At 41.5% G+C, this 12,270-nt stretch overlaps 1 protein-coding gene across 1 annotated transcript in view; it reads right to left on the bottom strand.

Annotated features, from left to right (window-relative positions):
- Positions 1-9,723, bottom strand: part of JAKMIP2 (janus kinase and microtubule interacting protein 2) — a 185,799-nt gene extending 176,076 nt beyond the window's left edge. The window contains exon 1 of the mRNA XM_078650655.1: positions 9,471-9,723. Within this exon, the coding sequence (XP_078506781.1) occupies positions 9,471-9,602 (132 nt within the window). The 5' untranslated portion in view covers positions 9,603-9,723. The remainder of the gene's footprint in view (positions 1-9,470) is intronic.
- Positions 9,724-12,270: the final 2,547 nt, after the last annotated feature.

Raw genomic sequence — 12,270 nt, 5'->3', positions numbered from 1 at the left:
GACAATCGCTTGAATGGCACAAAGCAAGGTATTTGAATCGTTAGGGGTCAATGTAGCTCATTCAGTGACTTTTGACTGATGGGACACTGCGTAACATAACATCTAATGGCCCTTGAAGGATTTGGTGGCTCGGCATTTGGATCAAAGACGCAGCGCATCATTACAGTCCCTTTTCTGCAAAGGATAAACTTGGCACTCTGACTTGGCAGAAGCAAGTGCACCTGGCATGGCTACTGCCGCACTCCTAAAAACGTTGTCTCTCTATTCCAGGCAAATGATAGCAATAAACAGTGCGACAGAGATAGTCAGCACGGCTAGATCATAGATGCCATCAAGAATGAGCATCAAATTCTTTTTCTGCCTCAGCATCCTACTGGAACAGCCACAGGTCAGAAGATTAGATCCCCATTCTTTAAAATTTGACTCAATCGGGTAAGTTCTGTTGTTCTCCATAAAGCGCCTAAGAGTGCTTCTCATTTCTGTGTGACAGACACACCATCGATTGAAAAAATGTAACGCCACCATATTCTTTGTCCATAGCAAAGAATCATTGGATAACAAATTGTATTTGATCACATGGGGATTCATTTGTACAAGGGTTTTAACTCATGTATTTATTATTATCATTTTATAACATTTTGACCTTGCCCTCCCATCATGTCCAACAAACATAGATTTGGACTGTCAGTTTAGTACTGAACAGAATACTCCCATATCAACATTTTTCACTTCTTTGATAGCTTACTGTATCCCAGTGTTCCACAATCAGCTACTACTGCCTCCTTAAAGCACACTTCTGCAATTGTATCCATTTAGAAAGAAGGTAATTGACTTGTTCTCGTTAATGAATGTGTGTGCGAGAAAACGTCAATGAAAAAAAGTGTTACCATGGTCACGTGAGTTCAGCACCAAGGACAGCAGAAAAGGCCTCAGTTCATCATGGCCCAGTGGTCTCCAATCGTTAAATGCAAACACAATCGAACCACAGCCTCGTTGTCCCACCCATTACGAGTACCGAGATCATCTTGCCTTCAAAAACAGGAGAAGTTGAGATGAATGGGCACATTGATGTTTTTAAATAGCAGTCCCAGGGGCTTTTCTTATTTAAAAAAAAGGCTGAAAAGCAATGGCCACTAATCTTCAAGGAGGACAAAAAAATACTCCGGGTGTCTATTGATTGACGCACAGTAGCGAGTCGTGATTTACAGTCGGAACGATTGGCTGATCGGAGCTTGAAAGAGGCCGTGACCTTGATTCATGGCCAGGCAGGGAGTGTCTTTTCAAGGAAAGAAAGCGAGAGCAGCAGAACTGCAGCAGAGTGGTCTGGAGTGAAATGCAGACATTTCATTCCAGGCAGTAAGAAAGAGAGGTTGAGATTCTTGCTGCAGAGTTAATTCCATGTCACGTGGAGCTTTAGACTAAATGTGTGTATGTTTATGTATGGTGCAAATATGGCACAAGGAAGCCATGTAGTTCTGCAGAAGGAGGAAGCGTGTACTTACGATTCGGCATCATCACAATATGCAGAAAGCATAAGTGTGGCACAGAACAATGCTCCAAACACCAGAAAGGTATCAGTGCCCTGCAGTGAGTTACGTTTGCACCTGATCTAGATTAACAATAATGGAGATAGTAATAATTGATATCATTAGGGTGCTTTTCAGCTACCTCGTTTTTTGCAGTTTTATGTTTCACAATTTGGACGTGTAGTCATTATACACCAAAATTTAGCAAAATTGAGTTATCAAGGTGCTCAATTAGCTCCTGAACTCCATTCCATATATTTGTACCTATTGATTTCATCGCCGCACCAGCTGAAGGGCACTATGTATTTCTTTAATTTCCTCTATCATACTACTTAAAAATGAAGAGCATAGCCATGGGAGTAAGCTTTGCTCCATCTCTAGCCAACATATTCATGAATGACTATGAACACGTACATTTACGATGCATGGAGTGGCGAAGTGTGGCTCACTGGTTAGAGGCGGCAGACCTGTAAGCAGAGAACGGCCCGGGACCAGGGTTCAACTCCCGACGCGGCAGGGTCTTGGACCAGGGTCAACGGACTCGATAATTCTCGCCTCAGTGCCTACTCTAACCAGGGAACACACTTGGTAACTCTGGGCATTAAGCTTGCCTCATCTCTACAACGGCCCCCCACAGATGCCGGGGATGCCTGGTTTCACCCTGGAGATACCCAGAAAGGGACCATCTCACAGGGAAAACCAGGACAGTTCCCCAGCGGTCTACAGCGCCAGGACACTCGGGTAGAGTAACAGTGCGCTTTACAAATATCCCACATTTACATTTACATTTACATCAAGTTCTTACAGACAAAATATCAACAAATAGGGTAGGTACATAGATACTGTTCTTCTAATGTTGGACTGTTGAACAAAGAGCACCCTGTGATTGGCTTGACAGTCGTTCCACAGACATTCAGTTTACAATGTGCTCACAAAAACAGTACATTAGTTTCCTCGACCTCAAGGTCAAATGAGAGGATAACAAATTATCCACCACGTTGTTCAGGAAGCAGATTGAAAGAAATATTAAAAACTGTTGATTCCAGTCGCCATTCCCGCTGTCTCTAGGATAATATACCCTTGGGACAATTTTCAGACTATCACATAACTTTTCACATAAACATGATTTGTTTTGTGACTCTGACCAACACTTCAACAGTCTACTGAAGAGGGGCTACACAAAATGATTACTAACACAAACACACAAGCAGGCTTGTTTTTGGCCGGTAAACATTTTCTCACACCGAAATAGACCCACTAAAACTACCAGAAGATTAACCAAGTGACTACCATTTAAATTATTTATTTAGGATTAAAACCAATATAACACATAACAATTAAAAATAGCATTTCCTATATACAAGTGTCACTTTAACATTTATGTCAATTGAAAATTAAATTTCTTAAAAATTTAAATCCACGTAAGAGGCAATTCAAATAGAGAAAAAATAAGGGTGGCGGGGGTAAGGACCCTTCAAATGCATATCATATCCTCTTTCTATGGTATGAATGTTGTTGCAATTCCCCTGTGAATCATAAATCATTCTGAATCAGGCCAACCACTACTATACTCCTCTCTTATATAATATCTTTAAAAATACTACCCACCTTTTAAAGTATACTAGCCAGATGCCAAGTCTTTTTGTTAGCCTTTAGTTCATTTCATTTTCTTTATACACCTCATCTCTCGATGTAAAAATTACAACACGTTCCCATGTTGCAAAGCGGTGCTTACAGTCGGCATACGTATAAGCCAAGCTGCATGTAGAAATTTAGCCATGGTGACCATAACCACTTGCCTGTGTCAGATTTAAATATCCTTAAGGCTACCCCAATTGTTCTTACACCCGTAAGGCGGCATACAGGAATAATCCACTTCTTATGGGGGATCTTGTAGGAAGAACAGAAGAATATAAAATGGGTAAGGTATCGGGACTTAGTTACACACTGGGCATAATTTGCTAGTACCAGTCTAGGTCCCCAATATCCCAGTAAACTCTGCTAAGGGAAGAGTATCATATCTAAACTTCAATTAGAGTTGCATAGGAAAAGATCCTTGTATCAAGTCGAAGAATGTCTCATAATTAGGGCTGATCTTATGATCTAGAAGGAAATCAGTTAGACTACCAGAGGAACAGTTTTTAATAATTTCACCCATGGGTAGTCTCTGCACAGCTCTTTTATCAGGTTTTTTGGTACCTTAAAGGCTTCTTTGGGTTTGTCCCACAGTGAATCCAGGGCAAGAGCTTTAAACATATTTTTTAGGTACACAGCCACTATATCCTCAAATGGCCTGGTGTGTTCAAAAGATCTCTGAAGGGTAGTATATACGGCTTCCCATTCAGGGGTTCTCCAGAGTCTATACCAGAACAATAAGGGCCTCTATTGTATCATAAAAGAAATGGCATATAGACTCAGGTTCATCGCAAGCGGAACTATTGGGGTACTCTGCGGGAGATTGAGTAACTGCCTAGCAAAACGATTCTTGCCCACAGTTTATTCTCTGATGTTTGAATGATCCCACAGTTCTGCTCCTTGGAGGGATGTACTGTTTGCCATAATTTTATATAGTTCTAAGGCTGGGTTTTGATTTTTAGATTGCAGTCTTTTGGTCAGCTGGAGAATAGCCCCAGACTGTTGTTGAAGTTTAAGAGCACACTTACTCAGCTCGGGCTTCCAGCTTAATTTGTGGGACAGAGTTATCCCTAGGTAAACAAACTCAAAAACTCACTCAAGGTGGGAGTTGTTTACCAATACATTCATTTGAGAAGTCCTATGGGAGTTTAATATCATATATTTTATTTTACTTACATTTATCTCTAGACCCCGATCAGTAAAGAATTGAAAAAAGCGATTCAAATTTGCTTGCAGGCTGCTTGGGGTTTTGGAAATTAACAGTGTGTTATCTGCAAATAATAGTACCGGCATTTTATATAACCAATTTGTGGGGTGTTATTTTGGGGTAAATTTAAAAAGTCACCCAGATCATTCACAAATAGTGCAAAGTGAGTTTTAGCTTGCAAGCACCCCTGGCGTATTCCCCTTTCTATACCAAATGGATCTATTGAATCCCCATTCTTGGCATATCTAACTCATGCCGTATTATTCTCATGGATCCTAATATAGACATCCAAAATATTAGCCGGGGCTCCAATGTTTTCTAAGAATTCCCAAAGTTTCCTTCGTGGGGCCATATTGAAAGGAGATTTGAAGTAGACGAAGATGACATACAGACATCCTTTACCCAGGACTACGTGTTTCCAGTATATTGTTAAATATCTCGCAATCTGGTCAAGGTTGCTAGTTTTTGGCCCAAAACCTGCTTGTGAGTCTGAGAACATATTATTTAGGTTGGCCCAGTCAGTTAGTTTCTCTAACACTTGCTGGCAAAAATAGCTTCTGGAGCCTGTCTATAAAGCTAATTGGCCTGTAGTTTGCAGCCTCATCGCTCCACCCTTTTTTTATAAATTGGGACAATTTCAGCTTTGCATAGGATTCTGTAATAGCACCCCCTTCGAGAATTGCCCTTGTTAGGAGGTTTAGATACGTTGCCCAGATACCTGTTTCAGCTGAAAAGAGGTCAGATGGAATACAGTCTGGGCCCGGGGCTTTCTTTGGATGATAGATTTCAAGGCCCTTAGGGAGTCTAGGCTAGTTATTTTCAGGGGGTTTAGGTTCCATAGCATACTATTGGGCCCAGCATCGCCGTTCCCCCAACTGCCCCCTTTATGATCTAGACTTTTTAGTTCCTGTTGGTCTAGTTGGCTGTAAACATTTATGAGATTTAAATCACTACAGTCTTGCCTACTTCCCACATTGACTGGAGCAGAGTAAAGCTTCCTAAAAAGATCAACCCATTTTTGGGGGCTGGACATTGAAGGCAAGATGGCTATTTGAAGGGCAACTACCATGTGCTATAATTTTCCAAAATGTTTTTGTATCCCCAGATTTTGCTGCTTGGGTCAGATCCGACCAAACCTTCTCTTCCCAATCAGCTTTGCCTTGCAGTATGGCTTCCTTGTATTTCCTTACGTGTTTCAGGGTTGTTATGCCGGTCTCTTTTTATATGATCTAGAAGTGGGGCTTCACTGCCCTGCACTGGAAATTAAATCATGGGTGAAATTTGGGACACTCCCTTCTCACTTTTCTAGGTTGGCTGGAGCGCAACTCCCTGTAGCTAGTAAACAGGTTCTTGTGCTTTTTTACTACAGAGTTGGGTTCTGTGCCTTTGCTCATGTTTCCAGAGCATCCCCCACTCTTAAGTAGACTTGTTTCAAGAGATCCGGATATGCTTCCACTAATTTAGTAAGGGCCTTATTGTTGTTAGAGATAGCTAAATCTCCCAGTAACCTGGGTTCAATTACCTCTTCTCCCGGTCCAATAAGACTTGTCAGCACCAGTTTCAGAGTGTCATGGTAACTGTCTCCCCTCTCGATTACCATCATGTTGACCATGAAAGACTAAACATGCAAGAATAATAACATGTAATCGATTCTGCGTGTTCTATTGGGGCGCTTGAAAGTCATGACACCATCCTGGTCCGACTGGGACCTCCCATTGCATGCCCTCCATCCTGATCTCAGAGTAATACCACAAAGCTGAAGTGCCAGCTTTGAGCTTCTCTTTGCTGAGGGGATGCCTATTTTGGGGTTCTGCCAAACCATATCTTCATTCTCAGTTAAAGACTGGTCATATTTATCCAAGGGTTCGTACGTCACATTGAAGTTGCCTGCACCTATCACTAGGGCTTCCGGGAGTAGTGAGCTAAGATGGTTATCTAAAATTGCCAAAGTAGGACATTCCCTGTTCACACCCAAGGTTCTATTATAAATATTATTATTTTTAAACACAATTATGCCTTTTTGGAGGGAAAGACCAAGTATGTCCAGAGAGGGGATTGGCAATACCTTAATAGTACAATGTAAAGAGTTCTTCATTCATATTTTTAACCCCCCACAGGGCGACCTCTGCCTGGGCCTGTGCTGGGCAGCCAAAATTAGAGTACCCACATCTAAAACAAGTCTCGGGGTTCCAAGTTTCCTGGAAAGCACAGATGCCATAATTGTCAATGAAAGTACACCAGTCTGGATCTGAGTTTGGTTTTTAGCCCGGCAACATTCCATGATAGAATGCTGCATTTTCCTTTCAAGTTTGGGAACAATGATTATTAGCAAACATTAAGGTATGCTCTTCTTACTGGACGTTTCTCTAAATAAAACTCTATTAAAAGAAGTTAAAATATTTGGGGCCATGTAATTAGGGCACAGGCCCCCTCATAAATGCCCACCTCTTCCATCACCTAACAATCGGTTTGACCACGCATCGTTGGCCATTTCGAACATGATGCTTGCATGGATAGCAAATACATGACCAATACTAAATTCTACACACATGAGGGCTCTTGCATTAAACTACAGAGTCACACCACCGGTAACTATGCCGTTTGTTGCACCTGCCAGAAGATAATATTGACCAAACTAATCTAGAAATCAAAGCATTTCACTGAACGTAATCATTGTGCAGAAAAATGTGCTTGCAGATCAAAAAACATGTCTCCCTTAATGGTTGAATTGATACTTGAAACTTAACTTTTGATTATGAGAAAGCCACTAACAAACTTAATTCAGTAGGGTCTGGATTTAATGAATCTGAGGAACTATCCTCACTGGCTGCACTAAAATTAAATGCAACACTTTCTATAGTATTTCTAGACACTCCGGATTTTGTCTGGCTGCTAATTGGTATTGTGCAGTATGTGCTACACTGTCTTCACACCTATGATATTTTATACTTCATATATTTGTTTGCATCACTTACTCAGAATGTTTGTGCAATAGACGTTTTTTAAATACTAACCTATGTTTTTCCTAGGTTATTGTTTATTGGCAATTTAGTTGTATCTGTTTTTTTTTTTTAACATGAACGCAGCACCATTTCACCATTTAAGGTTCCTTTTAATTGTAAGGGTCTAATTATGATCTTGGTGGACAGGGTTACTCCATTACAAGCCTGACAGAGATCCCGTCCCCCAAATTACAATTACAATATATCCTATGGAATTTGTAATAAGGAGGATGAGATGTCCGTCACATTTGTGATGGATATCCCATCCACCAAGATCATAATCAGGCCCTTAAACTTTAACTCATCTCTGTAACCATACCTCCTGGATGGTTGCATTATCATGGTGCAATATGTTTCTTTTCTTTTATCATTATGTATACCATTTTATTTTCATTCACACTATCTGGTGGTGTAAGAGGTTCTTGCTGGTGTGAATATTATATTTGTTTTACCCTGGTCAAACTAGTTTTACAGTATCACTGGTATTTCGAGGAGCTCCTGTGGATGGCATCATCTTGACACCACCCGCTTCCAATAAGGTGCACATGGGGATGTTGATGTGCTGCACCTTATGGACAGTGATAGTGTGCTGCTTTTGCTTGCAGGCTACAAGCGAGTATTCCATAACTTAACCATTATCTCTAACCATTATATCTGATCTGCTTTTGCCTACTAACGACCCTGTTATGCCAATCTTTCAACTATACTAGTCCAACATTCGGCTAGAAGTCTAGTGTTGTGGCGGGTCATTGCTTTGATGATTAACCCTCCTGTGACACCTCCTCTCTTTTATTTTCCATCATGTCTCATACCTCACCATTGGCACTGATCACCTATGTGTTTTCCTTTCCCATTTTATAGATTTCCCCAAAACCGACATTCCTCAATTATATCTTCCTGCAAGGTGAGCTTACACATATACTTCCTCTGCTGTAGTTTCAAATTTTCTCCTGGGCGCCGGAGACTAAGTCAATATATTGCAATGAATTGCCTTTACTTTAATTTTGCAGAATGTCTTTCTTTTTAGGACTTCTCTACTCAACAAAAGTAAGACCCAGCCTTGTAAGGACCATCCTGATTACACCACAACCTTGTTGACATATTTATAATTTAACTATTTGTTGCTCCATAGGGATGCTGTTTTCTTATTCTTTCTTGATGATGACCCCTGAAATCTAATCCTGCTGTGGTTGAAATGTCGACTATCCTGCAGTTTTCTATCTCTTTTCTCACAGCACAGGCTTCGCTGGGAATACAGGTGGTTCCCTCCTTAGGTCTAAATCTGTTTTCTATCCTTTTGGAGGAAGAATCCCAATGTTGTCATTGTAATGTCATACTAGGCCTGTCTCTCCGAGGTCTACATTTTCCCCAAATGTTTAGTGAAAGTAATCATCATCAAATAATCTTTATTCAGAAGAAAAGACCATAAAAGCACAGGATAAAACAAGTTACAAACAGATCACACAGGATAAAATCACTAGATAAAATTACTCAGTTAGACATCATCGAATTGTCATTCCGTGGTGTCGAGACTTAGTGACACTGCATACTTTTTCCTTAAACCCCTCGCCTGAGTAATAACATTCAATACTGCGAAACAGATTGTGGGAGACTCACAGTGTTGTAAAAACAGTAGACCTTCTTGATGAGTTTTAAAACATTTCCCTGATAAACGTGGAGATAGAAAAGTAAAAACCGGGTTCCAAAAGCTGGGTATAAAGTGCAGAATAACATAAAATGGTTGGTAAACTGTATGGACACTGAATTGCATGGGCAGCGGGGTAATGTCCCAGTAACGGGGAAAGCCACCAGGAAGTGAATCATATTTATTCGGAGGTGGGTTAAACACAATCTGTGTTCTGGTGCCTTTATCCATAGTAGGTAGGCCTCCATTCCTTCACAAGTTGATAAAGGGATATACGCATGGATAGTTGCCATGTTCAGAAATTTCTCAAGTCTTATCTTCTCACTATTTAGTGAAAGTAATTTTTGAACTAAGTATGCAAGGTCCAGTGGCTGCCTTTCTCTGTCAGCACCTTCAGTTTCTCTGGTGCTCCCGAGCCACCTTCCACACATCTATATGTAAAGGAGAATGCTCACCTTTGACTTTTCCTGGTGCAGCTCTATCTGGATGTCAGTCAGCTTGGTCCTGAGTTCTTCATTGGCCGCTTGGAGAGCGAGAATAAGAGCTTCGGGCTTCTCGCCCTTGCCACTCCTCCACTTCTTTGCCATGGCTGCTTGCTAATGTCTAGTTTCCCTTTTTTTTTTTTTTACAAAATCTTTTTCAATGGGTGATATCCATGTTTCGGGGATGGAGATGGAGCCGTTGACGTATTACATCCCGCAGTATGTGCTGCGCGATCCACCGCAGCGGCAGCCTTGGGCACACTGAAAAACAAATGGAGCAGGGTAAGAGTGGTCATCTTTTTGTATTGCACTATGATACAAACAACCAGCAGAAAATGCAACACAACAAACTCGATTTTATTCTTACTTGCATTTTAATTGACACAATTGAATGCACTGTTTCCATGAAAGTTTTCCCTAATATTGTCAGTGCTATTATTATGATGTTTATTACTAGTAGTACTCATAGTTAGTTCAATTAGTGTAACTAATGTTAATACTATACACGTTATTATGGTTATTTCTACTAATTATCTTGATTTACAAATCAAATTGAGCCACATAGGTGAGGAAACATTTCAATCTGCTGTGGGAAAACCCAAATCTGTATTCACAGAATTAGGATTTGCAGATTTTACCAAGACACAAATTCCACTGTTCACTAGGGAAAATCTGCAGTTGAGAGCTTGGAGGTAGAAGTGAGAAAAGTGGCGGTTAGTAAATACCCAGAAATATGGAACTAATTTCCAATCATTTTATATGGTCACTGCCACGCAGCCCAAACAACGAATGTGTCTCAACAACCACCCAATTTCAAGGTTAAGGCATGTTTGGTAAAGGGATGTGTGGTAAATTGTATGCCCCTTTCCCTCCACTCTGAGTCCTAAAATCCTGGCCCCTGCCCTATAACCCTACCAACCAGCCCTAAAAACATCTCCACCCTTTAAATCTTAAACGATCCTGACTCCCCCTGCCCTATAAACTACCCCCTTGCCATCAAAACAGCCCTACCCCCTGCCCTGAGCCCTAAAACTCTGCCCCCTAACTTAAAATCTATCCCAGCCTCCGCCCTGAGCCCAAAATCGCAGCCCTCACTTAAAACCTATCCCAGCCTCCACCCTGAGCCATAGAACTGGCCCCCTCCCTTAAATCCTACACCCGCCCCAGCCCACCTTACCTCATCGCATCCCCATCCTTTTGGCCCGAACTCCTTTTCGGTTCCTCTCCCCGCCAGCCAGAAGCTAGAACGCCGACTGCCTTAACCACGCAAATGCGTGGTTCAGCCATATGCGTGGTTAAGGCAAGCGGTGTTCAGCTTGCAATAAAACAGACCAGGTGCTTGAAGCAGCGTTGTAAAGTCTGTTTACCCTTTTGATGCAAAACTCTATCTACAAACAATTGCAGACAAGGTTTAGCTCCAAAAATTAACTCCACTTCAAAGGAGGCGCTAACAGGAGATACGTTTTTATTTCCCCTTTCTTTTCTGACTATGCATGCATGCTGCGCGGTGCAGCGCACATACATAGTGGGAAAAGCTTTAAAGCTTGTCTAGGCAGAATACTTTGTACAAGTAGGGTACCTTGCCTGTAACAAAACCTATACTAGACTCACGTACACACCCTAACGCTATGGAGCTAAGGTGTGTGCGTGGTGCTCAGCAGCTGAAATCAGCACCGGACCTAGGGCTAGATGTAGGTAAATAGGTTTTACCAATTCTAAAATACCGAATTTTACCAATTTGGTATTTTAGAATCGGTAAATCCTACGTAGGTAATTAATCGGTAAAAAATACCGAAACGTTAAGATTCGGTATTTACCGAATTGGTAATTACCGAATCGGTATTTGCCATTCATTCCTATGGGCCTGGAGGCCCATAGGAATGAATGTCAATTACAGAATCGGTAATTACCGATTCGGTAAAATTGGGAAAAATTCAAGGGTGGCAGGGTGTCACTTTGACACCCTGCTGCACCCCTGATTAGTGCTGGTGTGTACATGTGGCATACATACATGCCCTAAGGGCATGTATGGGCATGTATGTCTGTCACATGGCACAGGTGTAAATGCACATTTATGCATTTACATAGGAATTCCTTATTTACCACCAACTAATAGTAGGTGGTAAATAACGAATTCTTAAAGCCCAAAGCTCTGTTTACAGTGCTTCCTACATCTCATTTACCGATTCGGTAAATACCAAATCGGTAAATGATGATTCGGTAAATACCGAATCGGTAAATACCGATTCGTTATTTACCGAATTGGTAAAATAGCCTCCTATATAAGAAAAGGCTTTTACCGGTCGGTAAGGCGGTTACCGACCGGTAAAAGCCTACCTACATCTGGCCCCTAGTGAGAGGTGAGTAGAGAGCCATATCTCTGAAGATATGGCGCTCTCCTGCTCCCTCCCTGTCATGCAACGCAGCGCAGCCTAGAGTGCTGCGCTGCTCTGCGTTGCGTGTATTTTTTGAAAATCTGCCCCCAGGACTGTTTCAAAGCATCAACCTTGATATGGGGCCACTTGTCATGCATGCAAAAGGCATTCAGCAAAATATTCAAATGATTCCTGCCACACTCACATGGGTGTTCAGCCGTCAACGTCCATCCTCTCTGAAGCAGCCCAGATCTACACAGAAAGAAATAAAGGCAACAGTAAATCGAGTGAACATTACATTTGCAACAGTTCAGACACGAGTATTGTGCGATTGTTTTTAAATGCTGACATTCAGAGACAAATTGCAATGGGCAAAGAAGCGTGAAAGCAAAAAAAGA

This window comes from Lissotriton helveticus, chromosome 7 (assembly GCF_964261635.1).
Source record: "Lissotriton helveticus chromosome 7, aLisHel1.1, whole genome shotgun sequence".
NCBI classification, from domain to species: Eukaryota; Metazoa; Chordata; class Amphibia; order Caudata; family Salamandridae; genus Lissotriton; species Lissotriton helveticus.
The sequence above is the reverse complement of the archived record's forward strand: the minus strand, read 5'-3'. Positions and strand labels throughout refer to the sequence as shown.